Here is a 26,175-nt window from a genome sequence, read left to right as displayed (position 1 = left end):
AGACGACTGGAACAATCCAAGTTTTTCCAGGAACGGATGCCGGTTATTTCGCGACAGGGGAACACAGGAGTTTTCGGGTTGCCGGCAAATCTCTGGTTTGCTTTTCGGCTACGACATTTTATTTACTTCTGATGCAGTAGCCGCGACATGTGCTTGAGGCACGATCGTTATCTTCGCGATGGACTTGCCACGATGATAGCGCCACCGGCAAGAGAACTCGCGTGAGAGTGCAAGTGGACTTGAATCCATTTCATCAAGGAAGTCGCCCCGTCCGCCGGCAGCCGCACGTTGCATCAGAACGGTACCATAGGACAGAACATATTTCAGTCACTATCAGGGTGCCATGCGCTTCTGGGACTCTGCGGCCGAGGCCACGTTCCTTGTGCGAAGAAGGGAATGGATACTCATGAATGAGATCACACGCGTAGGTGTCCTGAGTATCGGGATGCGCTTGCAACAGATTTTGTCGTGGCGCCGCCGGGGAAGTAGAATAAAGCCGCAGTCTCTATGGTATGTATTCAAGGAAGCCTGTTTCAGAAACGTGAGGCCGTCGTCTCTTGGTGTAACGATATCGTATCGCGAGTGTTGCGTGTGCACAAACAAATCGATAGCGAGACTCACATCCCAGGACACAGAGGTTTGAACAGGACACTCGTATATGCACTGACTACGTCACTAGGTTATGGGAACGCCTTTCATTGCTTGCAGTCTCAACGCGTCCGGTTCATTTGTTGTACGCTGCAAGTTTCTGTCGTGTGTTCATTCCTGTGCCAAGATTTGGAGCGGCACGAGGAGTTTGTTCGCCGGTCGACTCGGTGGACGGAATGCGTGTTCGTTTCGGGAAAAAAGCTCTGGTCTCCCGGCGGCGCCCTGAAAAACCGACCACTGACTGCTAAGAAAACTCGCAGCTGAACTGCGGGACACTTGTAGGGCTTCTTGCCCAGCGCAGTCAGCAGCGGGAAAAAAGCTGAAGTTTTCGAATGCAAGAATGACTCAAGACCGCCTTACCGTTTCATGCGTCATATTTGGGTGTCCGTGAATTGCCCAAACGAGCAAAGACAAAGGCCAAGAAGAAGGAAACTTTCTCTCCTAGGCTGCAGCTCAAACTTCTGACCAAGGCTTCGCGCGACAGCCTAACCGAATTTTCGCTAGGCGTTCGAATAAAACACGAGCTTACCCTATTGGCACAAAGGTGAAAGACCCGAACTGCAACATGGAAGCGTTAGTAGAGACCGAAGCGACTCGCTTGGGGCCTCGAGGACAGAAATAGGCTTTCCATGGATTTGTTTTTCCCCATGAAAACAAGCGTTTGAAGATGGGAGAGCGAGCCTTCGGAAGAAAGACACAAGCAAATGCCTCTCCCATCTGGCTGTGAGTTGTCGAAGCTCCTCTGGTACCCGTCAAGAGCAGATCGTCCTCGCCACTTCCCCCGCCCCCGGAAAAAAACACGGATTTTCTTCATTCGAGAATGTTGCCGGTTCCGCCGGCGGCGTTCCAGGGTCAAGATTTCCGGGGTTTCCGTTCCATAGAAAGCAAGCGTGACTGCTGAAGCTCCTCTGTCCCTGGTATCCTCTTTTATTCCACGCACCGATATGGAACAAAAATCTGCGTCACAGAGAAGCACACTCCTTGCCCCTCAAATCGTAGCGGCGACCCCTTCCGTCCACGACTGCCGGCCCTCTTTTTTCACTCTGTTTTTCGCTCTCTCACACCGGGAAAACCTTGTCCACGTACTTTTTTCTCGTGCACGAGAAGAAGCTTCGCCGGATGAACTGCAAGCAGGTACGGTTCTTTCCTGCCATGTTGGGGTTCCAGCAACTTTGCCGGAACCCAGGAGTGCGTTGCTCTCGCTTTCGACGTAGCCTGCTTGACCGATAGTTGAACGAAACCGGAGTGATCGGCGTTTTCACCGTGGAAGGATTCGACAGCTGACGGTTCGGCTTTTTCGCAACACTGGTAGTTCCAATGAACGACGCGCTCCGCCTTTGCAAGACACCCTCGAGCATCTTTTCGCTGGCCCGGCTTTGCGCAGTGTCTCAGCAGCCACGACGCTCTGGCGGGCTGTTTTCCCTGCTTGTCTTCTCCCAGTTCGTTTCCTCCACCAAGATCCGAATTCCAATCTCTCCACTGCTCCGCTGGTGGAGAGATTCTGCGTTTCGCCGTTCTTGCGGAGAAGAGCCGGTTTCAGCTGTACCGCTCGTCGCTCTCCGCACGAGACTCGCGGAACTTGAGGTCTGTCTTGTGTATCGGCTGCTGGGGGGCGTCGAATCCGGAGGACAGCCATGAAAATTGATATGGCTCCTCTCTCTGCCGCATTCCGGCATTTTTCTCAAGTTAATCTTTTCTCAATCCAGTCAACACAACACGGGTTCACGCTTGAGTTGCATGCTTGGCCCGAGTTTCTGTCAAGACTCTCCACACCGGGGCAACGCTGGGAGGGGCGTCGCTCGCTGCTACCGCCCGCCAGCGTCTGATCGACATATTTTTGAGTCGAGAAGGGGCGGCTCTGTTCGCTGGTCTCACCGGCAGGACAAAAGCCTTGCTGTCCATTTATTCGTCAATCTGAGACGCTTTCGGCTCTCCGCATCTTTCGATACGCTCTCACCGCGACACTCTGTGTCTTGCCTCTTAGCCTCTCTGTCGCGGTCGCTTTGTTTTTCTCCCACCTTGTCTCCTCGCTTCTCACTCTGTTTTGCTGCCTTACAAGTGCATGCGGCGGCTTTCCATTTCCCTGTGGTCTCTCTCCTTTCTTCGCTTGTGGTCTTCTTTTATGCGTCATAAAGTGCAACCGAAAGCACATCTTCAAGTGCGCGAGGAGCCCTACCCCCCGCTTCAGTGTACTCGGCGTTGATGCATGCCGCTTTCCCGGGCCATCTTCTCTCTGTATTGTCAGAACCGGCAGAGGCCCTGACACTCGACTGAATGCGATCTGTCCAAGCATGACCACCAAAGTGCACCGCTCTATCCTCGTGAGTCTCTCTGTCTGTACACATGACGCGCGTGTCAGCAGCAAAGCCGCCAGCGTCCTAGATTCCTAGCTGAGAGGCCGTCTTCTCTCAGCCGGGTGGGTAGAAAAATGTCGAGGGGCTCCGCTGACTCTGGTTCCTGACCGGTTCTCCTTTTTCCTGTTTCCGAGAGAGAGGGATTCCACTTCTCGTTGCCCTCGTAACCGGAGGACAGAGACACCATGGAGGTTCCTTTCGCGTTTTTGCACTGCCGGGTGTGCGCGCCTCCGTCTCCCTCGCAAAAAAAGGGGTCTGAGGAGGACGACGCTTGCGTTTCTGCCTCTTTCTCTTCTGCGGAACCTCTGCAGAAACTGGCCCTCCATTCATGCGCGGCCACCTTTATCTTTGATCGGTCGCTCCTTCCACAAATCGGCGCCTACGCTGTCAAGCACAGACCGCCCCGTCTCTCGTCTTCGTCCACGGCCTCTCGCCCCCCCACCCCCCGCGGGACCTGTGTCGGGGACCCGCTGCGCCGTTCGTCTGTCTCCTGCCGCCCCGCGTCATCGTCCCTTCCTCCGGTTCCTGCAGGCTATGCCGCCTCGCTCTCAGCTTGGCAAAACGCCTTCTGTCCTCGTGCCTTCGCCTTCATCGAGCCCATCGCTGCTTCCGATTCTTCCGCTTCTCCTCACGTCTCTTCGAGTGCGGCGGATTCCGCTGGGGTTGCACAGGGAGCGAAAGCCGTCGGATTCTGGGTCCAGACTGGCAGTCAGAGCTTCGACCTTCTTCAGTTCCTGAGAGGCAAAGTTGACAGTCTCGGAGAGAAGTCTGCTGCTGCGCAAGGCATCCAGTTCGCCATGACTTCGCTTGCGAAACTCGAGGCAGGCTCCTTAAAGCCGGCGCCTTTCGGCCCCCCTCGCAAGGGCGACGTCGAAGTGGACAGCGCCGTGAGACTGTACATGCGAATCGACAGAGGCTTCCTCCGCGGCTTCCTGAAAATCGGAAACAAGATCCTGTGGGTCGGCACGAACTCCGGCATGGAGAGAATCAACGCGCTCTCTCTCTTAGGTACGTACTCTGCGAAAACAGACGTTCTCGATCGGCGCTCCTCCGTTTATATTCATGCCTTCGCCTGTCTAGCCTCTTCCGCATGATAGTAGCATAGCATGGGAGACGAAAACGCGCAGAACTTTGGCTTTCCAGGAAATATGTTGGTACAGGCGTCCTTCGAGTCACGGTGCCTATAGATGGGGGTGTCCGGCAGAAGCGTTTCGGGATTGGAGTTTCGGTCCTGCTCTCCGTGAGGGAAGCGAGCCAGAGTCCGCCACTCTCTCGAAAAAAACAAAACCTATCCAGGTCACCCGCACGCGTCCCTTCAGTTTTTGCTCCACAGACGTCTCTTGATTCAATCCGATATCGCCCAGGTGGATATACATACATTGGCAGATGCATAAACAGACAGGGCATGTTGCGTCGACGCCCGCACGTATCTTGCTTCTTGCAGGAGTGTCTCCGCTCGCTTTCCGTGCTGCGCGCTGTTCACTAGCTTTTTAATTTCTCCTCTGGCATCTCTGTTTCTCGTCTGTGTCGCTGCCTCTTCAGATTTCTACATCCTCGAGAGTTGCCAGCGCGAAGGCCACGGACGCCGCCTGTTTGAGCGCATGCTGGCGACGGAGCGTCTGCAGGCCGGACAAATAGCCTACGATCGTCCCTCGTCCAAGATGTTGTCTTTTCTCAAGAAGTTCTTTGCCCTCCGCGAGTACATTCCCCAGGCGAACAACTTTGTGGTGTTCAATGTTTACTTTGAGGAAAAACGGAAGGAAAGTGCGAAGGAAGGGGAAAGCGGATTCGCAGGCAGGAAAGCGGGGCCCGTTCACACGAGTGCTGTGCACGTAATGCCTCGGGTTGCAGAGACCGAAGGCAGAATTCCCTTCGAGGCAAACTCAGAACGAAGTCGACTATCCAGGCCTTTCTTGCACTCAGGAGCCCGTGTCAAGACTCTCCAGATCCCTTCTGCCCCAGCCGGTTCCACGTCTTCAGCGTCTTCCCTCATGTTCGTCCCATCGGAGACGGCTGCGTCCCGTCCACAGGCTCCTCTCGCGAAGCACACGAACCGGCAGGAGCGGAGACAGAGCGGCCAGTCGCGAGTTCCAGAGCCGCCCTCGAGAGCGGGTTCGCTTACGCGCCTCCGAGAAGCTGTGAGCAGCAAAAGCTCCTCAGACTTCTCGCCGATTCTCTCGTCCACCAACGCCGAGCTAAAGGGAATGTCCAGAGAGGAGTCCTTCCATCGTCTGCTGCCGACGCTCCAGTCGCGCTCTTCGGCCTTCGGCGGCAGCGAAGGAGACAAAAGAGACAGAACAGACACTCGACTGCGCTGCCTTTCGCGCGACTCGCCCGCCGGGCTCCCTTCACATGCTCGCCTCGCGAGGCGAGCGACGCGCTCTTTGCCGCAAGAGTTGGTGGAAAGAGAAGGCGGGAGTTGGGCGACGTCGACAGAGAGCGACGAGACACTCCTAAGCGGAGCGAAAGGCGCGCGCGCCCACGTCCGGCGAGAAGGCGACCGCGGACACGAAGCCCCGCGAGACTCACAAGAGAAGCGAGACGCGGACCGAAGAGAAGACCAGAGGAAAGAAGGCAATCCCTATTTTTCGATTTCGGTGGACCCATCGTGTTCAACCAGGGCTGAGGAAGAACGCAGAGGCGCCGCACTGAAGGAAAAGACATCGCATATGGAAACGGGCAACGGTGGTTCTTCCTTCCGAGCGCCGGAGTGCGTCTCGTCTGCCCTCAAGCGGCCGACGTACGCGAGGTCTCCGAGGAAACGCGATTTCTGCGTCGCGTCCTACACCTCGCACACGTCGGATTCTTCCCGAAAGCATGCGCCTCCGAGCGACCCGCGACAAGACCGAGACGGAATGGTCGGCAAAGCAGACGCCTCTTTCCCAACCTACCCGTTTGACCCTGCGGTGTGGCCAGACTCGGAAAGAAGCGCCGTCGCGTCGGCACCACGCGACACGCCCGGCGTCGGGGTGGGGCTCTCTGAGGCAGAGCGAAGCTCGACAGCAGTTGCTCGAGAAAAACGAGAACCAGAGCCCAAGTCGGAGGTGTCGCGCGGTCACGGGAGCGAAGAGAGGGGTAGGTGGAGAGAGACGGAGAAACGCAAAGACGCGAGACTCGCGCGAGGCGGCGCCCACCTGCGAAGCGTGCAAGTAGCGTCACTCCTTCAGTGGACGTAAACAGTCTGTTTTCGATCCTGCTCGTGCGCTGCCCGTCCGTTTCCATGGCCAACGACTACGCTGGGAGACTCGTGAGGCTGAGGTGCGTCTCGTCACGTGGTCCCCTTTCCAGAGAATCCCCTTTTCATCGGCCTTTCAAACAGACGAGACACCATAGTGCCAGCCTCCAGTCTCGAGACATGTTGGCCTCTCACCGAGGAACAAGGCTGGCAATCCCCACGAGCCTTCACAAGTTTTGTCCTCGCAGTTCTTCCGGTGGGCGTGTCTCCGGCGCTGACATCGACGCGTCGGAAAGGCGGAAAACTGCATCTCGCTCGCACCTAAGCAATTGCACGTACCTACACCTGAAGAGAGAGAAGGAACGTCAATGTGAGAACCTCGCCCAGGCCCTTCAGAATCGCCAGTTCGATGGGGCTGCGTGAACTGCGGAAACAAGGCTTAAGCGCAAAGTGAAAGAAACGTCACCTCTCCCGGTGTGTTTGGAAACACGCAGATAGTCAGGTGGCAAAATGTATCCAAATACACATTCAGAGACACATCTACGTAGGCCTAAATATATATATATATATACACCGATCGATTTGTGTCTATTTCCGTTGGCTTGTGTTTCGGCCGAGATGAAGAGCTGCAAGAGCCGAGCATACATCGACGGATGGGTGGGGCGAAAGGAGACAGTCCGAACGCAAGCAGAGACACCTTTTTTGAGGCGCCGGCGTCAGGCATCAAAGAGGTCCGCAGGGGGTTTGTTTCAGGGTTTTGGACCGGCAGAAATCCTTCGCAAAATGCCACAACAGGGACGTGCGTCGAGCCCGCCCTACGAACTCTTTCCCGGAAAGATTACAGAAGGGACGACCGGCACCTCGGCGGGGAGGCGAGAAGCCGAGGGCGACGCTAAGCAAAAACCCTCACGCGCGGTCTCCACGGGACTCCGCGGCTCTGAGAAGCCGAGACACAACGCAAGCGAATGAAAGCGGAGACGCGAGAAAGCAAAGAGGGTTTGCCAAGACAAGGTAGCAGAGAAAGACAAGAGACTGAGGTGGGATGACAGAACCTGCGTCGCTCTGTGAGACAGAGCGTTGGAACCATGAAGAACTGGGAGGGCTGTGCGTCAAAAACTGCACATCACAAACACCCGACACCGACCGCTTTTTAGACAAACGCCGGACGCGTCCCTGCATCGCGAAACCGAAAGAGACGAGCGACAGACGACGACAAAACGCGAGCTTCCCTGCTCACACGCCCCGAAACACACGATGAGAAGGAGAGGCGCCGAGGTCGCCGCGAAAACGAGTCGCGCGAAAAAGAGAGCCAGGGAGACCGAGGCGTTCCCCAGTCCCGCGACTGCGCCAAGACCACCCCGCCCACATGCAGAAAACGTCAGAGGGCCCGGCCAGCGAGGCGTCCGCTGAACAAGGCACGCATGACTTTCCTACTTCGTCGACCACCTGCATCTTTTCTCCTCTCTTTCTGTCCACCTTTGTGTGTTTCTCAGACTGCAGTCGCTTTGGTTTGCATTCTCTCTTTCTCGTCTCTGCTCTCTCTCCCCTTCTCGGTTCTCTGGTAAATGTCTTGGCACTTTCGCTGCCGCTTCACCGTCGCTCTTTGCCGCCTTTTGGTTGTCTTCCAAACTCGCTTTCTCCGCCGCGTTCGCCTGCGCCGCCTTTTTTCTGTTTTTTCCCTCCACTGCCTTTCTCGCCCCCGACATTGTATCCCTCGACGAGGGCCGTGCAGAGAAGCTGGACGACGGCGCCCTCGTTGAACAGTTTCTGCTTCTTTCTCTCGGAGAAGAAGACCGACGCGAGGCCGCGCTCGCCGTTCGCGCAAGACGCATGCAGCTCTTCGACGACGTACGCCGCCGGGACGCACGCGAGCGGCGGCAGGAAAAGCGCGCCCGTCGCGAGGTGGTTCTGAGCGGCGAAGGCGCCTGCGGCGACGGAAGGCCCCAGGTGTGAGTGGGGCGCCGAGAGACCCCCGCCGAGGAAGGAGGAAAGCCCGAGCGCCGCGCCTCCCGACGCGCCGCCAGTCGCGAGAAGGGAAGCGGCAGGCTCCTCTTTGAGCGAGACGCCTAACCCGTGAACTCCACTCTCGCCCCGCAGCAGCGCCGCAGCCTCCCGCGATCCCCAGCCGCTCGGAGCCGAAGCAGCCGGAAGCGGCGCGGACACGTCGCGCGACCGATCGAGAGCGGAGGAGAAGCCAGGCGGCGCACCCGCGACGGAGACAGTCTCGTGGTGACAGAGTGAAGCGGATGCGTGAGAAGCAGGGATAGCCGCATGAGAAGACACCGACGCCCGGTGGTGTTGAATTTGGACGTGGTAGAGAATACGGCGAGAACGCCGAAGCAGCCGCTGGAAATAAGATGTCTCGACAACTGGACTCACCCGCAACTCCGCCTGAAAAAAACGAGAACCGACAGATGCGATCTGCATGCAGAGGGCTCAAGAGAGAGACAGAACGCGACGCGCGAGGAAGACGCGACGAAAACGCCCGCCGCGAGCGCGACGCGGCCGGGACAGAGTCGACTAAAAAGACGCCATGAGGAGAAGGCAAGGGAGCAAGCGCTTCGCAAAAACAGGCAGACCACCGGCTTCCCCCGCGCCCACGATTTCGTCCCCTCCACGTTTCATTCACCCTTATCTCTATCTATACTGGTTTAGATCTTGAATGTCTTTGTTTACCGGATCCAAGTTCTATTGTGCTTTTCATTCTCTATCTATCTATCTCTCTATCTAGAAGCATATATATATATATATATATATATATGCAAAGCCGGTATGCTGCAGATTCGTGTCGCCTCTAAAAAGAGCGAGGGCTGTAGGAGTCGAAGCCGCGTTACGGTGTGCATGCGACACACAGACGCCGGACTAGCGAGGCGCGCACGGCCGCGGAGACGTCCCGTGGAGGTGCGTGGGTTCGCGTGGTCCTTCCCGTTTCGTTGGCGTTTCGATTTCTTTCGCTCACTCGAACACCCCTTCGCAGGAGTTTGCAGACTAGGGAGAAGCCGAGAGGCAGATGCTTGGCGCTCTGCGCCGTGACCACCACCTGCGGCAAGGCGGCTTCGTCTTCGCTCTCGAGGAGCCCGTCGCGTGCCGGTTCCGCCATCGCCTCGGTCGCGGCGCCTGCGGGCGGGGCGGCGGCCGTTTTGGTGAGAGTTGCGGCGAGTCGCAGAGCCGCCGCGTTCGCTTCCGAGGAGAAGCCGAGCGGGAGCGTGAAGGACGGTAGCAGATGCGCACTCAGTTCACACAGCGCGGGGATGCCGTGCAGATGTCTGACCAGCGAAGAAAAGGAGAGAATGCGTTCGAGAGCGAGCTCGAAACTGAGTGTGTGGAACCCCGAGGGCGGCGACGCACAGGCAGGACAGTCCTTCTCGTCGCCTCGCCGCTTCAGCGCGGCACTCACAGACCTTTGCGACAAGGAAGAAAGAGACGCAAACGGAGAGAAAGGAATCGCCGCAGCGTGACGAGACGCGCGACCGCCTCGGGCCTCTTGACCGCTCCACGCCCACGCCAACAGAAACCCACCATCCCCGACAGGAATGCCTTCAAAATGAGAAGAAGAGGAGGACGAGGAGGAAGAAGAGGAGGCAGAAGAGGCGAAGGAAGGAGACGGGTTGGGGAACGGAGCGGTTCCCACGGAGGCTTGGAAGAGAAGACCCTGGAGAACAGAGACAGAGACGGGGAACCGGGACGTGGGATGTGAAGTGTCTGTTTTAGATGGGTTTCGGCTTGAGAGGAGTTCCAACTCGGAACCTGTCGGAAATCAGGCTGTTCCGCATGCAGATATGGAGACAACCCCTGCATCCTGCGCGTGGTTTCAACTCAACCTCCTCCGTTTCCTCAATCCTTCCCCCCCTTTTCATCAAGACGCTGTCCCGCATCTCGTCTCTCTGTTTCCTCGCACGCCTACTGTCCCCGTCCAGTTGCTTCCCTTTGTCACGTTTTTCTCGTCGACATGCGCAGCGACGACTTGCGCAGTGCCCCCATCCGTTGTTCCTTCCCCCCCCCCCCTCACGTGTTTCTTCCGAGCCTTCGTTCCCCCTCCCTTTGCATGCGTTTAGGGCGTCACCGTTTGCCAAACGTTCGTTCTCACCATCGCGTCGAACGGTCTGAAGTCGCCAGGGAGGAAGACGCGGAAGAGAAAGGGACGAGTGTCTTCTCCAGATTTCCCGATGGTCCTTTCAATGTACAGAGCCCTGACTAGCAGTCTGCCGACCTCGCCAGCGAGGAAGGCCTCCGAGGTTCGGCCAGCGTCTTCGTCGCGCGTGTCAGCCTTCTCTCGCGAGTCGTCCTTCCCCGACGGACTCGCCTTGTCGCGCGACGCGGCGCCTGCGTCGCCTTCCTGTCTCTCGCCGAGCAGCGGCGCCCGGGTGGATCCCGCCGCCGCGAGAGACGAAGACGAGGAGAGGAGCTGCAGGAGGAGAGGCCGGGGGGCAAGAGGTCGATGGGAGAGAAGGAGGGAGAGCTTGGAGAGGACTGCGTCGCCTTGCATGCGCGAGTGAAGTTCGGAGAAGACGGAAAAGAGCTGCGCTACTACCTCCCGCACCGACGCCCCGTCAGCCTTCGCCAGGCTCTTGAGCGTCTCCGCAAAACGAGGGCGTTCCGCAAAAGGCAACACAGAGTGGTACTGAAAAAACGGCCGACGCCCAGCAGGCACAACAGGGAGAAAGAGAACACATCGCTCAGAGAACGGTCGGAAAGGAGAACGACATGGGCGCAGACCCCGGGCGAAACATAAGCAGGGAAAGGGTCCAGGAGAGAGGTGGAAGAGACGGAGAGAGATGCGCAGAAAGAGAGGACGCGGCTGAGACGGGGGGAGAAAACCCGAAAGAAATGCACAGAAAAGAGGAGAGACGAGACGAATACAAAATAAGGAGACACTCACCGATGGGAAGGAACCGTGGAAACGCGAAAGACTGCCGCGGAGAGAGACGTGCAAAACACAGAGTTCCTATGCATTTTTCATGAAAAACGAAAGACCCGGTCTAGCGTCTAGGGGCCCATCCAATCACTGTGCAAGTGCATACCAATATAAGCATATATTCGGTTTTGAGACATACCCATAGACTTACACAAATATGATATATATATATATATATAAATGGATCGGCATGGCGGTTTTGTGCATGCGTTGCCCCCGAGCAATGGGTGCACGGTCTTGGGCAGCCGCGACCAGATCTCTGTTTCGTCACACAGCTTGGGAGTTCTCTTCGTTGGTCTTCTCTTTCTATCTCTGACATTCACACTCTGCCACTGCTCCCCGTTCGTCCGGACCCACACATATCTATCGCTGCATATCTATCTTTCTATATATCCACCGATACACGTAGATGCCTGCATGTATTGTATATATATATATATATATATATATATAGGGATTGGTGTTTTGCGGCTCCTGCATATCGGAGCTGGTGTTTCGCTTCTTCTCCCCACCTCAATGAGTCTCTCGACAGCCTTCTGGAGGGCCGAATCTGGAACCGTCCCTGTCTCTGAGGGCCGGGCGTGCCGGAGAAGCGCCATCGCGTTCGCCAAATCAGAAAGCGGGACGAAGAAAAATTCTCTGACAAAACGTGAAGGCACAAAGCAAGGAAGAGCTGCATGCGTGGCCGGGGCGAAGCATGGTGTATGTACACCTGCAGGTCCCTAAGCCGCAGCCTCTCTTCTTTTCTTTGCACTCAGGAGACAGCCCAAAGTCGCTACGTCGCCGCAGCCGATTCTCAGCAGCGAAGAGACACGCATGCGCATGCACAAACACACATGCGTTGGCTACGCAAAAAGGCAGGAAATGCCGACCCGATGAGGTTCCGGACCAATCTCCCGCGAGGACGCAGCCGCGAGTCTCTTAGGTCGGACAACGAAGGAGAGCCCTCCTACAGCTAACTACCTAACTGTACATCTACTTCATCTTCCAGCTGGAGACAGCCTAAAAGAGGGGTGCACAAGCATCGATCTATCTGTGTATACCAGTCAATCAACTATATATATATATATATATATATATGCATATGAAAAAACCGTCCGCCAAGTGCACACGCATTAACCAACACGCATCACTATTTATCATTGGAGGGAGGCCGCATGCGCGCGGAAACCCGGAAAATGCTTCTGACTCTAATAGGGCGCTCTGGGGGACGACAGGCAGAAGCGTGGAACGAAGCGTATAATAGCGCGTCCACGCTTCTCTACACCTGCATATTTTCACACAAAGTGTTATGCACATGCATTTGGATACATAGCTGTACATGCGTGACAACATATATATATATATATATATATATATATATGTACACCTGTATAGGCATGTATGCCTGCATAGGTAGACAGGGGGGTTGTGTGGGCTGTTTCGACGGGGGACACGAACACGAGCAGCGCGGAACCGCATGCGATGCCAAAAAAGTTCCTTCACGGATTAAAACTGGAGTCACAGCGAGTATCCGGGTCCCCTCCCCCCAATCGGCGGTTAGGACGGGTGCGTTTGGTTTCGAGGGTATACCTGAGGATCGCAGGCATGAGACTGCCGAGGGTCCAGGAGACTCGCCAGCCGAGCGGGAGGGCGAGCGCGGTCTGGACCGCCCTCAGCGCGCCGCCACAGACGGAAAGAATCTCCGCTTCTGCAAGCGCCGTCCGTTGCTCCTCTGGAGAGAGAACGAGGCGCGAAGAGGATCGCGACGGCGAGGACGAGCGGACGGGATTCTCCGCTGCCGAGACAGTTTTGTACGATCGACGGTCTGAAGGGGACCCGTGACAGGTCTCGGAGACAGGGGACGAAGGGACGAGCAGCTGGAAGCACGCCGAAAAGTAAGGAAGAGGGTGGCCGTAGCTCGCGAGGAACGACACCTGAGCACAGAGCCGTCAGAGCCGAGAAACGACGGGGAAGCGGATGGAGTGTACCTACACAGGGGCGGGAGCCTTCGGCCCGCACACACACAGGCGCCACAGAAAGCGAGAGAGCCCTTGTGCGGACCGGACAGGCAGAGGACGAGAAAACGGGCATCACGTGACGAAGGAGGGATGGCGAAGTCGCCTGCCAAAGCGTCGGAACAACAGGCGCGCGTTTCAGGTTCAAAGAGGACACCGCCGGAGGTCGAGAAGCGACAGATACGCGTGGCGACGACCCGCACGAATCAAGGATTTTCGCCCAAGCGCCGACAGAAAAAGGGAAACAGAAGGGGATCGGCGACACGCGAGTAGGCGACGGGCACCTACGGTGGGCGCAGTGTAGCAGTGACCGACGCAGAAGCGCCGGTACTCTCGTCCTTGGCGGGAAGGTTCCGCGTCCTCGAGTTTGTCTCTGCACTTGTCTGCGTCGTCGCCAGCACGCCCCGCGCGACCAGGCAGCGGGAGAGGCGGCGAGGACAAGAGCGTCGAATGGGCAAAAGAAGAAGAGAGAGAAGAGAGAGGAGACGCCGAAGCAGGGGACGGTCCCCCGCAGAAGGGACAGGTGGAGACAGGCGCGGCCGGCGACGGAGACTGGAGGGCCAGGAGGGCCGCCTCGGGCGAGGGCGTGAGAGAAGAAGAATGCAGAGACAGGGGGAAGGCCCCAACGTCGCCGCATGCACACAGCGCCGAGGTGAAGAACCGCGGGAGTGTCAGCAGCACATTCCGCTGGTCGAGCAGCGAGAGGGACTCGGAGTGGTGACTGGACGCATGCGTGGCTGAAAAAGCGACGAGAAAGGAACACCACCGCGGGCGGCGAGGGGGAGTGGGACGGAAGTCGACACCGAGAGGGAAACGGATGGGAAAAAGCAAGTCCAGAGCGAGAACGAGAGGGACAGAACGGGGAAAGAAAAGGAAAGAGACCGAGTGAAAACAGTGGAGGCGAAAGAGAGAGACAGCGAGACGGAGAAGGGAAGAGATAGAATGCGAGAAAGCGAAAGAATGAACGACAGAGATATAGAGAAAAAAAGACCGAGACAGAGAAGGAAAGCGAACGCACGCCGGAAGGAGGAAGGAGAAATGCGCCTGCTTACGCGTCTGCTTGATTGCCTCTTCACATGCGGCGAGGCCTTTCGTAAGGGGAACGAGGAGCGGAATCTGAACCTCATCTGCGCCACATCGGGCGAAGAACTCGGCAAGAATCCTCTGGACGACACACCGCGTTTCAGGCTCAGGCGCCGTGTTAGATCTCTTCTGGAAGTGAGAAAAAGAAAGACACGACAGGCGTCACTGTTACCAGGCTCTCGTCGTTCAGTCGATCTCGCAAGAAAGGGAAACCGCAACGCAGGCGAACGAAACGCGTGAATAAGTCCCCACCTAAAACATGCGCTCCGTTGCCGTGTGTCTACAGCTGGTGTAGAACGAAGCAACACGTCTCTACTCACCCACATTGCTCTCTCAATAAATATTATATACAGATAATATATTTGTGTGTTAAGAGATACAAACAGTTATATACACATACATAGTACATATATATATATATATATATATATATATATATATGTCATACCATGGCCAATGCTGGGGCCTTCACGCGAATGCCTAGTACAGATACGTTTATATATTTGTATATATGTGAGTTTATGCATACAGGTTTACCACATGAAACCGAAGAGTAGGTGTGAATCCCAACACACACGTAGAGGTTTGCACATATTTTGTTTCTTCTCCCGAACGCCGGAGGTCCATTTAGATCTTTATCGACACACTGGCATGACGAGATGTGTATGTAGGTGTTCGTATGCGCATGTTGGCATTTCAATACCCATATGCATATATATACATATATTCGTATATGTGCATATAAGTTTATGTGCATGAGCATTGCGGCTTGTCGATATGCCCTACAAGGAAGTCGTTGAAGAAGAGAGTTGCTGAGGCGGAGTCGAATTGCCGTCGAAAGAAGATTTTTAGCACTTCTCCTGCGAGGCCTGGCGCGGTGTTTCGACGCTGCGCCTGCGCGTCGTCTGGGGACGCGCCACCAGTGGCGAGGGAGTTTCGAGTTTTGTCGAGATTTCTTTTCTTCGCCGCGGGTTCGGTTTTCTTCCGGCCCGTCGGCGAAGGCGACGCGTCCCGCAGAGGAAGCGACGCACACGAGGGGTTCTGGACCTGCGTCCGAAGACGCAACAGAAAGGCTTTGAAGAGCTCTTCCTCAACGGCTGGCGGCAAGAGAGAAGACTGAAGAAGCGTCATCGACGAGGGCCGATCCGCGGGATTCGGAGACAGCAGTTGCCTGCGGGGGCGAGAGCAGAGAGCGGGCGAGGCAAAGCAATACATATATATGTATATATATATATATATGGATATGTATCTATATGTATATATATATATATATATATATATATATGTATGTATATGTAGATATATGTATATGTAGATATATATGTAGATATATGAGGGAGAAACGGGGCTGTAGAGTCGGCGAGGTGGCGCCGCAACACGCAAAGGGAGCAGGACAGAGGGGCTAGCTGGAGACACACACGTGCCTGCAAGAAAAGGAGACGCAGGCTCTGAGAACGCACGAAGCCCAGAGAGGCACGGACGAAGAACGCGAGAAGACGAAGGCGATTGAAAGACGAGAAGCTAGGGAAAAAAGGGAGAGCGCATGTCTGCAGGTGAAGGCGAAGGAAAGGCTGAGGCCACACGCGAGTCGGAGAAGGGGGTACACCTTGCCGCTCTGGTTTCGCCGTCTGTTCGGGTCTCGACTCGTGTCTGTTATCGCGTTTCGCGCTTCAAGCCCTCCCCTTTCGCAGCATGGCGGTGCGTGTCTCACTTGATGATTTTGACTGCAGCAGAAGGAACGTTCAACTGCTGGAGGTTCCGCTCTTTGACGAGAGAAGTGAGGAACTCGGTGCGGCTGCAAGAGCGCCCAAACATCTCGTGCCGACCCCACATCTCCGCAAACAAGACGCTGAGAGGAAACGCAGAGAGACACTCGAGAAGGGAGCCGCTGAAAGCGAAGCCGAAACACCAAAGGCCAGCAAAAGCAACAAAGAGGCCGAGGCCCCCCCGAAATGCGAAAGACAGGCGCTGCGTTTCGGAAAAAAGGATGTCCAACAGAAACGCGTCTTCGTGCCCAGCTGGCCTTTCCTCGCATCTCGGAGAGAGACGCAAAAGACTCTCTCTTTGGCTGACTGCGCGCTCTCCGCTCGTCAACCGCCGACACTGTCCCCACTGCACTGCGTCAAGTCTCCGTCGCGCCTCCTGCTCTCCGTCTCCTCGCGCAAGTGCCTTCCCCGCCGCTTCATGTTCGCGCGATCTGACACGCGTCGGCCGCGTCTCGCTCGGTGTCGCCATCTTCAGGTTCGCAAGGCGTTTTAGCTCCTCATTTTGCTTCTTCGGCGGAGGGAATCACCCTCCGACGGGCCAGCGTGACGGTTAAAAAGAGGTAGCTTGCTGGTCCAGAATTTGTGGGATGCATGTTTATGATCCAACTGCGACTCCCTTACAATCCTTTCCTTCTGGCGTGCCTCCACGCTTTTTGTCCTACACCAACAGTGTGAACTGGAGGTTTTAAGCACACGTCATTTTGGATCGGATATTGAACGTCACCACGGTCAGCCCCTCGCGGGCGTTTTCGTCTCCCTCAAACGCCTGGAAGCCTTCGCTTGGGTCCGACACGGACTGGATGTCGGGTCTTTCCGCTTTCCCCAGTCCGACAGCCGTTTTGGTCTCTTCTCGGTTTTTCTTCCGGATCCTTTGTCTCACCCTAGGGAGTACATATCCGCCTTGTCTGCGTCGCGCATGGTCAGCGAAGAACTCTTTCCGTCGGCGGTGCTCAGGAGCTCGGGCGCCGTGTACAGGCGCGAAATCGGCGAGTGCGTGTTGTGCACAATGTCGAACAGAGACGTGACGCCGAAATCGCCGAGCTACGGGAGGCGCACAGCACGAGAAAAAGCCACCGGCAAATGGAGGGGAAACGGAAAAACAAGCGGACGGGAGACAGACGCGGCCCGTCTGCAGGACCGCGGACGGCGACGCTGCGTGGTGGCAGTGCGAAGGAAGATAGGCGAAAGGGGAACGCCAGAGAAGGAAAAGGAACGGGGAGAGACGGCGGGGAAAGCAAACTGGGGAGTCGAAAAGGGAGAGAGAACGCGGGACCTCCGACAATCATCTTACCTTGACATTGTAACCGTAGGCGTCCGGCTCGAGAAACACGTTGGACGGCTTCAGAGACACGTGGCACACCCGGTTGCGGTGTATGTACACCAGCGCTTCCAACGTCTGCAGAAAAAGTTGGCGATAGCGAAGAGAACCGTCGCGGGGGGAGGGACAAAAACAGCGCGCCCTCAACGCTCAGACAGCCCGACAAGATGAGCCGCGCGCGTTTATCAAGCAGCAAAGACCCAGCCGGCATATCTAAAGGGCGAAAAGTTTTGCGGAGTCTCTGAACCCACTGCGAGGCCCTCAAAGCCTGGCGGCCGCAGTGCAGGGACACTCGAGAACCTCGACCTGTGTGTGTGTGGAGAAGCGAACGGTAGGATAGAGAGAAGGGATCCGAGAACGACGGCGACAAGGCGAGGGAGAGCAGCAGACCTCTGTCTCTCGCAAGCACTAGATGGGAAAGGCCACGAAGGCGCGAGCGCAGCGACAACCCTAAACCCTACACCTTGTCAGACGCGCGCGGAACCGCCCTCAAACGCACACACCGACCGACGTTTACTTGACGGCGAGAGTGGGACACGGAACTGTGTATCGGGAGTAGAGACACTGACAGAGATGACCCGAGGCGCGCAGAGGCAACCCAGCATCGCGGTCTCGATTTCCCAGTACAGTGCTCTCGTGTCGAACGCATAGATGCAGCGAAGGCGCGCGACACCCACAGAAAGAACACATTCCAGCAGTCACCTGTCTGAAGAGGGTCCAGATTTGTTGGGAGTCCCAGTGGAGAACCGTTCGCTTCTCGATTTCGTCTTCGAGGCTTCGTTCGCAGAATTCCATTTGAATGTACACGCCGATGCACGGCTCCTCGCGTTCCACGTCGACTTCCGGCTCTGGGTCGCCTCGAGAGTCGGCCAAGGCCAGGTCGTCTGGAGCCCCGCCCTGGCTGTTCGTTACGAGAGGCGACGATGTGGCGTGGTATTGCGTCCACGCTTGGTGATAGCGCATAATGTACTGCGAGGCACAGGCACACCGGACACCAAAAGCCGACACAAATCTCCGGAAACTCACCGTGGGGCGAATCGCGAGGCAAAGCGAAACTGTCCAGAAATCCACACATGCACACATCTGACCACGCATACGCCGAAACCAACGACGGGCCCACAGAGACGCCGGCCGGTGAATCCAAAGTGAAGAACGCACAGATAACACCATGCACCGTTCGAAGGGACCACCCATGTGTTTGCCCACACGCATCTACGCACAAACATGCACAAATAAATCCTAGTGCATTCCACATCGATGGATTTGGAAGTGACTACATGACGCTGCTTGCCAAGCAGAAATAGAGCCTAGAGGCATATGCGCATGCATATGGACAGATGTCCTTTGTGCAAAAACGAGGGGATGAGCAGGCCTTCTGAGTGTGGACTGACCGGGTGTTGTAGGGCGCAGAGGAGCGTGACTTGCTGGAGGGCGCTTTCGACGAGTTCTAAACCTTGTAGCTGCTTTCGCCTTCTCTGGCCTTCGCTCCCAGCCGGCGCCTGCCGCGCCAGCGGCGAGACGGGGCCGCAGGGAATGAAAACCTGTTTCACGATGTATTTGTGCTTGTCGATTATGTGGTACACCAGCGCAATCCGATAGTGGTCTCGAACGCCGAGGACCTGACGCACCCGCACGTCAGGCCGGAAAATATTTAGCGGGGGGAGGCCGGGAGGCCTCAACAGGAAATGGAGAAAAAAGAGCAGCGAAAAGAGCAGGAAGAAGGCGAGAGCCGGGAGAAGGCGAGAGCCGGGAGAAGGCGAGAGCAGGAAGAAGGCGAGAGCAGGAAGAAGGCGAGAGCCGGGAGAGAGGAGTGCATATGGTAGAAGAACATCGAAAGGGACCAGGCACGAGGGCCGACAGTAGAGTGTACAGACAGAGAGAAGCAGTGCAAAGCGGGTAGGACGGACAACGCCCAGAGTCGGTAACACGTTACTAGAGGAAGACACACACACACACTAAGCAGCAAGACGGTGAACCCGAATCCAGAAAAAACACGGAAGCGTCACAGGAATACGACAGGCGGCAACCCGGGGGAAACCAAGACCCCCCCCCCACCCCAAGGCGCGGTTCCCCTCTCACTCCTCGCATGCGTTTCCTTCCCCGTCAGCTCGCCTCCGTTCTCACCTCGAGCTGAATGAAATCGCGTTGGTACCTCGTTGTTCTCTGCGAGCTGAGGAGAAGCGACCGCAAACTGCCTCCCCTCCGGCTCCTGCTTCCGCCTCGGCCGCTACTCGAGCCCCCAGCTGCTGCCGCGCTCTCCGGCACCAAACCATTGGCAGGCGCCCCGGTCTCCGGACTGTCTCCGCCCGAGGGACTCGGGCCCGCCGCGGCGCCTTCGCGGGCCTCCTCGGTGGAGCCCAACGCGCCCGAAGCGGTCTGGGCTCCACCGTCGTGTGTTGTCTTTGCCTCCTGCGTTTCGGCGGAAGTCGAGGGACCAGTCCGGGCTGAGTTCGTTTGCGGCCGCTCGCGCTTCAGGCGCGTGGTTTTTTGGGTGTCTCCGCGGGCCTCCGAAGCAGCGCCCGGCGGGGCCTGCAATGTCGGCGGCGCCTCGCGTCGGTGCTTGCCTCTCGAACCATCCGAAGGATCTGCGTCTGCCGAATGGAGCCCAGATGCGTCGGGAGGCGGAGACGGCTGGGCCGTGGCGGCCGAGCGACAGCGACGGAACTGAGAGACCCAGTGCCGGTGCGGAGTCCGCCGCCGCGACTGCGATGGCGAGGAAGCGTAGAAGCTCGACTGAAGGAGAAGCGGCGCATCACGGGACAGGGAAAAGGGACACCACACAGCCGGGGTAAGGGCCGCGCACGGGCGAGACGCCTCCACGGAGAGGCTACGTGTGAGCTGGACAGTGCGGAGCTGCCTCGGCGCAGAGCAACGGCGAAAGTGCCGGGGAAACGCGAAGAGCGGTATGATGGACAGTCGAAAGGTGATGAACAGGACACAGGGAGGACACCAGAACGGCCGACACACACGCGGGTCGTACCTGAATGTCGACAATGTCATCTTCGTGGTCAAGGCCCACAGACTCGTCCTCGTCGTCCTCGTCGTCCCAGTAGAACGCGCTCTCGTCGTCGGCAGCCCAACCAACCTTCCGCGAGTAGAGCAGCGAAGATCTGATCGAGAGGGAAAAAGACGCCGCCGCATGACCACAGGTGGACAGCAACCGTTTTTGTGTCGCAGGATGTGAGGCACGCATGCACAGCCCAAGGCCACAAAAGAAGCGAAAACGCCGAACCCCCACCAAGCGAATCGGTCCTTACAGGAGCCGTTCCAACTCAGCTTCGTGTGCTCAGAGGAAACACTACCGAGTCTTCCCTGAATCGTGGGCGCGGAGTGTAGAGACTCAAAGCGAGACACGCTTGGTTTAAACACAGGAAATGATAAAAGGTGTGTTATATACTGAAGACCCGCGAACTCCAAGGAGAAACGAAATCCCTCTCATGCTCTACCGCAGCCGCTGGAGGGTTTTGCTTGCTCTCGGTGGCGGCGGCGGATTCGCACCGACCCTCCGTTGGTGGCGCGCGCGTGCGTCTGCCCGAAGGCAGAGCTCGCCGAAAGAGCCAGGCAGTGAGCATCGCCTCTGCGAAACGGAGAGGCCAGTCTCACAAACCCGTGCTGCTCCCGTCGCGTTTCGTACTGTCTGTGCCGCACTGTGGTTGGCCGTGTTTCTGGGAGCGACCCACGTCTTCCACCTTTCTTGAACGATCGGGGAAGGGCTGCCTAGACACACTCGCGAGGCAGCGATTCAACCGATTGGAATGCAGCCTTCTGACAGGCAAAACGCTTACTCTTTGTCGAACAACTCCTGTCTCCTGTCGTCGAGGACTTGGCGCATGCGCGCCTTGACAGCGGCTTGGAAGGTGAACGCGTTTTCTCCTCTCCGTTCTCCGAAGCGATCTAGGGCGGCGAGGCGTCCTCCAAACTGGTTCCCATGCGCAGTCCCGGTGCTCGCGGCGAGGCCGCCCCCGCGTTCGTCGTCTCTGGAAACCCTCCGGCCCGGCGCACTCCCTCCGACCGCGGTCGAAAGGTCGCCGTTGGAGCCGTGGGCTCCAAGGAAGGGGCCTCCGTGCCCCGGCACCGGGCTTTCGTTCCCGGGATGGTCCCCGTCCAGGACCCCGTCGCAGCTTTCGGTGAGCGAGGCGCTGGAACCGTGCCCATACAGCAGCCGTGGGTTAGCGCGAGAGGAGAACGGGAAGCCGCGACGACTCTGACCGTCCTGCACAAGGCCGGAAGGCCCGAAGGGGTGCGAAAGAAGGCCCTGGCGTGCCTTCATGTTCCGGTGGATCATGTGTTGCTCGCGAAGAAGAAAGTGCCGTCTTTGTCGCTCCTTGAAGTGCATTTCTTCCCACAAGTTGCTGAAGCAGAGTGTGCTCGACAGCTCAGCCATGAACGACTGGAGCTGGAGACAGAGCCGGTAGAGGACCACCTCACCCCTGGAGGCGCAGAGACAGAGACGGCAAAACGCGCTCATAACGTAAGCCGGACAGGGGCCAGGGAGCGACAGAGGGGAAGAGAAAAATGGGACGACCCGGCGAGCGGTGCGGCGAAGGGATCCGTATATACACCGATTTAGAGGCGACAAACGCGCCAGGGCCAAAAAAAGTAGCGTGGCTGCCGGGGCACACGCGTGGAAGCATCGACGTGTAGAACACACTAAAGCGCACCTTTCCCGAGGGCTGCCACACACCTACAATCTTACACAGGACCAGGACTGCAATCGACTTGCCTCGCTCGGCGGAAAGCCACAAGTATCCAGGCATATATACACATATATATACATATATATACATATATATACATATATACATACATATATATACATATATATACATATATATATATATATATATATATGCTGAGATGTACGCAGACACGTGTGGTGGTGGACAGCCCGCTGGATGAGAATATGATCAAGGCGGGAGCGTTACCTGGATGCTTCGTATTCTTCTCTTAGACTGTTTCGAAGCTGCTCGAGTTCTTTCCGAGGCACGGCGGCGGAGAGGCCCACTGCGACGTACGGCGGAGCCGCAGGGTAGTTCCGAGGCAGCAGCACATCGACGATTGCGAAGAAGGCCTGCTGCGTCTCACTCAAGACTCTGAAGAGATAGCGGACGCACTCGACATCGCAGTCGCCCAGACAGAGCTGACACCTCGGCCGGGGGATTTCTGGGTCCCTGGGCCCTCGCGTCTCTTGGGCTGCAAGGCACGACGCCGGAGGCCCGTCCGGCGCGGGCGAGGAGACAGGGGACCGCGAGGCAGAGGACGAGGCAGGGACAGAGGGACACGAGGAAGGAGACAGGGGCCGCGAGGACAGAGACGCGTCGACGGACGGGAAGTCTGCAGCCGTGGAGAGAGACGAATGAGACAGCGGGTCCCGTGCATGTGGCGTGGCTGTCCACGTCTCGTGGGCCTTCCGTTGTCTGGGCGAAAGCCGCCCGGCGTCGCCACCCCCTGCCGTCTGAGCGGCGCCAGCAGACGCCTCAGGCAGTCGTGCGGAGCCCGTGCCGGAGGGCGCGCGGTCGGGAGAAGGCGGCGGTCGCATCGACGGAGCCGGAGAGGACGGAGGCGTCGCCGCCCTTCTTTTCGAGAGCCCGCGCACCTTCGCCGGCTCTTTCTCGGTCTCTTCTGGCTCTTCAGCTTCGCTTTCGTCGGCAGAGAGTGCGCAGAACCCTGACCCTGAGACGCTGAGAGTGATGATCCAGGGACATCTTCGGAGGTTGAAGATCACCGCGTGCTCGGCCTTCGCCGCTTGAGCCTGTGCTTGAGACGACACTGCAGGGCGCCCGAGGCGACTCTGCAGCGCAGGCGACACCGGCAGCTTCTTGCCTGAAAGAAACTCTGTCGGGAGGACGAGGACGGCGTCGTCCTTCTTCCCCGCACTGGGCTCCACCCCTGTCTCGCTTGAGGGACTGCCGAGCTCTTCCGTAGACGACAGCGGCGCGTGGGGCGAGGGCGGAAAGAAGTCAAGCAAGGGGTCGTGGAGCTCCGCGAGAAACGCGGACGACAAGAAGCTGCGCATACAGAGGAAACGAAGAGGCAACTGAGTGGAGCAGCGTGAGAAATGGAGAGACACCTTTCAGGACCACGGAGAGGAGCCGCGGACGGGCGTGCCTCTGGGCGCACAATTCATCTGGAGGCGTCGCCCGCTCGCCCGGGCAATCGCCAGATTCACAAAGAAGTCGGGCGCGAAGGAAAGACGGAGCGCAATGTTCGGTCTTGCTTGGGCTGTCGTGCGAAGAAAAAGGAAACGGGGGCAGCCGTCAGCATTCAAGAAGGAACGACGAGAGTGGAGTCTGTCGCGCTGTGTTTGCGGTACACTCCAAAGCGAGATACAACCCCTGTCGAGCCGAGTGCACCGGGCACAGACACGACGAGAGAGTGAGGGAAAAACGGTACACAGAGGAAAGCACGAGGCGACAGGCCAGAACCTGCTGGCCGCTGTGGCGCGTCGCCCTCAGCCTTGCGACGTTAAACCAGGCAAAAAAACTGGCAACCCTCAACGCGAAGACTTACCCGGGCTGGAGGATCTTAACGGGAGTGTACATGGCATCCATAGCTCGCACTTCATCTTCCCCTTGTTCCTCGGTTCCGCTGTCGCCCTGTTTGCACTGGCATTTGAAGCGAGACTCCCGCGCCCTGTGGTCTTGACTTCGATTGGTTTCTTCGTTCTGTCGATCTGGGGCCGCATGCGCCTCCTGCTCGTCTGCATTTCGGCCTCCGCGGGCCTTCTGCGATTCGCCCTGCGCCGGCGTCGCCTCTTTGCTAGGTCTTTCGGACGCCGACCTCGCAGAGCCGTCTCCGTCTCTGCCTTTCTGGCCCTGACTCGCGCCCGCGTCGCCTCTCCCGTCTGCTGACGTTGCCTCTTTCCCAGACGCAGCCCCCTTCGTCTCAGGCTTCGTCCCTGCCTTCCCGTGCACCCTCGCTCCCTCCGCTCTTCTCTCATCAGGGGCCGTGCTCGCCTCTCGACGGCGCCGCTCACAAGACGACGGCTGCGCGTGACCCGCCTCCGTCTCCCGCTCCTCTCGAGATGCTCCTTCCTGGGGTGTACATACATCTGCCTTCTCAGAGTCCCGGGGGGCCGCTCCCACCGCCATCGTGCGAGGTGCGGCGAGAGGCGCTGGGTCCTCGGGAGGATTCTCGGCCGCACAGCTTCTGGTGCAACAGCCAGGCAACAGTGGCAGCGCGGTGGAGGACACACCAAGGGACGTTGAGTCGGGCGCAGGGTGCGACTGCGGAGGCGACGAGGAAGACACGGAGGGAAGGCTCTGCACGCCGGCTTCAGAACTCGACGCTTCAACGACGTGAGCCTTGGGGCGCTTGCCCGATACTGACTTGGGGTCCTCCTCCACGGGCGCGTCTGCGCACGCACCATCCTCCGGGCGTTTCGTCTCTCCCTTACGATTCCCTCCGGCTCTGTCGTCGTGTGGCCCGCCCGGCGCTCCTTCCTTGGGTTTTCCCTGGAGCCGCGCCTCCTCCGTCTCTCTTTTCCTCGCATCGCCTTTCCTCGCCTGCCCTCGCTTCGCAGCTGCGTCTCCCCGCTTCGGGTCCCGAAGCTCCGGTGCCTTCTCTTTCGTCTCTGTAGGTACTGGCCGCGCCGTCGACGCGGCAGTCGCGTCAGTGTGCGGTTTCGGTTCGGTTGCTTCGCTTGCGCCCGCTGTCTCGCGTTTAGGCTCCTCGCTGCAGCTCTGCATGCGTCCCTCGCCGTCTCCCGCACCTCGATGGCCACCTCGCGTCTCGCCCCCCGGCTCTGGGGGTACCCCCCAGCCCCTGGCGCCCCGCCCCATGCCCACGCAAACGGACACAGCGGGGCCGAGAGCCCTCGGGGCCTGGGGCTGGTTCGAGCGAGCCAGGCCTTCTCGGCTGCTCTCCTGGCCTGCAGAACTCGCTGGCGGCATGCTCGCCTTCGGCAAAACGCTGCGGGGAGCAGTCTCATCAGGCGGCTGCCACGCGCCTTGGACTGGGCCCCTAGCCAGGCCTGGTCGGGGCGCCTCGCGCCCTACGGGCCTCGAGGGACAGGCCCGCATTGCCTGCCCCGGCGGGGCCCGAGCGTCTCCCCGGCACCCTGCTGCGACTGTCGCCCAACTGGCGGTCGTCCGCTGCGGCGCTCGCTCGCCCCAGGCTCCAGCTTGAGCCACGACGCCCAGCTCGGGCCAGTGCTCTTTGACAGGTTCTCGCAGTTTCCCGGTCTGCTCGTTCGTGTCGCCCGCGCCGCGACGCACCCCGCCCTCGGCGGGCCCCGCGCCCACCGCGGCAGCAGAGGAAGGAGTCGGAGGTGAACCGAGGTGCGGCGCTTCCGTCCGGGGGGGGCGACGGGGACGTAGCGGCCGATCGCTTCGCCCCTGCTCAGGACGACGCCGAGCGGCCGACGAATGCCCGGGGCGCGACGAACGCGACAAGACCGCAGACGCGGGACCTGCGCCACGAGGCGTCCGGGGATATCCCCGTCGCTTCGAAGCCACGAGGGTCCATGAAGGTCCATCGCTGCCGTTGTCTTCACTCTCCACTCCCGTTCCACCGCCTGTCGCGTCTGTGCCGATTCGCATGGTGGAACAGTGCTGGAGGGCCGCTATTCTTTGTGCGCATGCATAATTGGACACACGCGAGGCACGCTAGATAGGGCGAGGAGAACGAGAAACAGGAATGCAGACTTCTACATACAAACGGAGTGGGAACTCGCGCGAGGTCCCACAGGGTTTCCGGTGCAAGCCAGGCAAAAACCGAATATTGCAGGCACCGTTTCGGGCAGTGTTCGGGGAAGACGAAAACAAGAGCGCTGTTGGCGAGACGGCCTTGTATACAGGCCGATGCGAGAGAGGCTCTCAAACGCACACGCCTTTGGGGTAGAGACGCAGGCACGCGCGTGGCAGCGGCAAGCATAGGCAGGCTGTTAGTTGAGAACTCAGATAGCAAAGGAGGCAAACA

General features: G+C 58.3%; 2 protein-coding genes across 2 annotated transcripts; one reads left to right on the top strand and one right to left on the bottom strand.

Moving 5' to 3' along the window:
• Positions 1 to 3,187: 3,187 nt before the first annotated feature.
• NCLIV_010560 (conserved hypothetical protein) lies at positions 3,188 to 6,178 on the top strand (the record flags this gene model as incomplete). The annotated part of the gene is made up of 2 exons (XM_003880571.1): positions 3,188 to 4,010; positions 4,545 to 6,178. 2 exons carry the CDS (start codon positions 3,188 to 3,190, stop codon positions 6,176 to 6,178), a joined length of 2,457 nt encoding a protein of 818 aa, XP_003880620.1.
• A 1,589-nt stretch (positions 6,179 to 7,767) lies between these two features.
• NCLIV_010550 (putative protein kinase (incomplete catalytic triad)) lies at positions 7,768 to 25,796 on the bottom strand (the record flags this gene model as incomplete). Its single annotated transcript, XM_003880570.1, has 18 exons — positions 7,768 to 8,568; positions 9,137 to 9,829; positions 10,265 to 10,798; positions 11,605 to 11,731; positions 12,665 to 13,008; positions 13,378 to 13,826; positions 14,142 to 14,301; positions 14,959 to 15,343; positions 15,884 to 16,021; positions 16,819 to 16,979; positions 17,230 to 17,334; positions 17,959 to 18,225; positions 18,648 to 18,875; positions 19,381 to 19,989; positions 20,237 to 20,366; positions 21,042 to 21,686; positions 22,182 to 23,264; positions 23,767 to 25,796. 18 exons carry the CDS (start codon positions 25,794 to 25,796, stop codon positions 7,768 to 7,770), a joined length of 8,889 nt encoding a protein of 2,962 aa, XP_003880619.1.
• Between the last annotated feature and the right edge of the window lie 379 nt (positions 25,797 to 26,175).

The sequence above is a fragment of the Neospora caninum genome, chromosome IV, assembly GCF_000208865.1.
Source record: "Neospora caninum Liverpool complete genome, chromosome IV".
Taxonomy (NCBI): Eukaryota; Apicomplexa; class Conoidasida; order Eucoccidiorida; family Sarcocystidae; genus Neospora; species Neospora caninum.
This window is presented reverse-complemented; position numbering and strand designations above follow the sequence as displayed.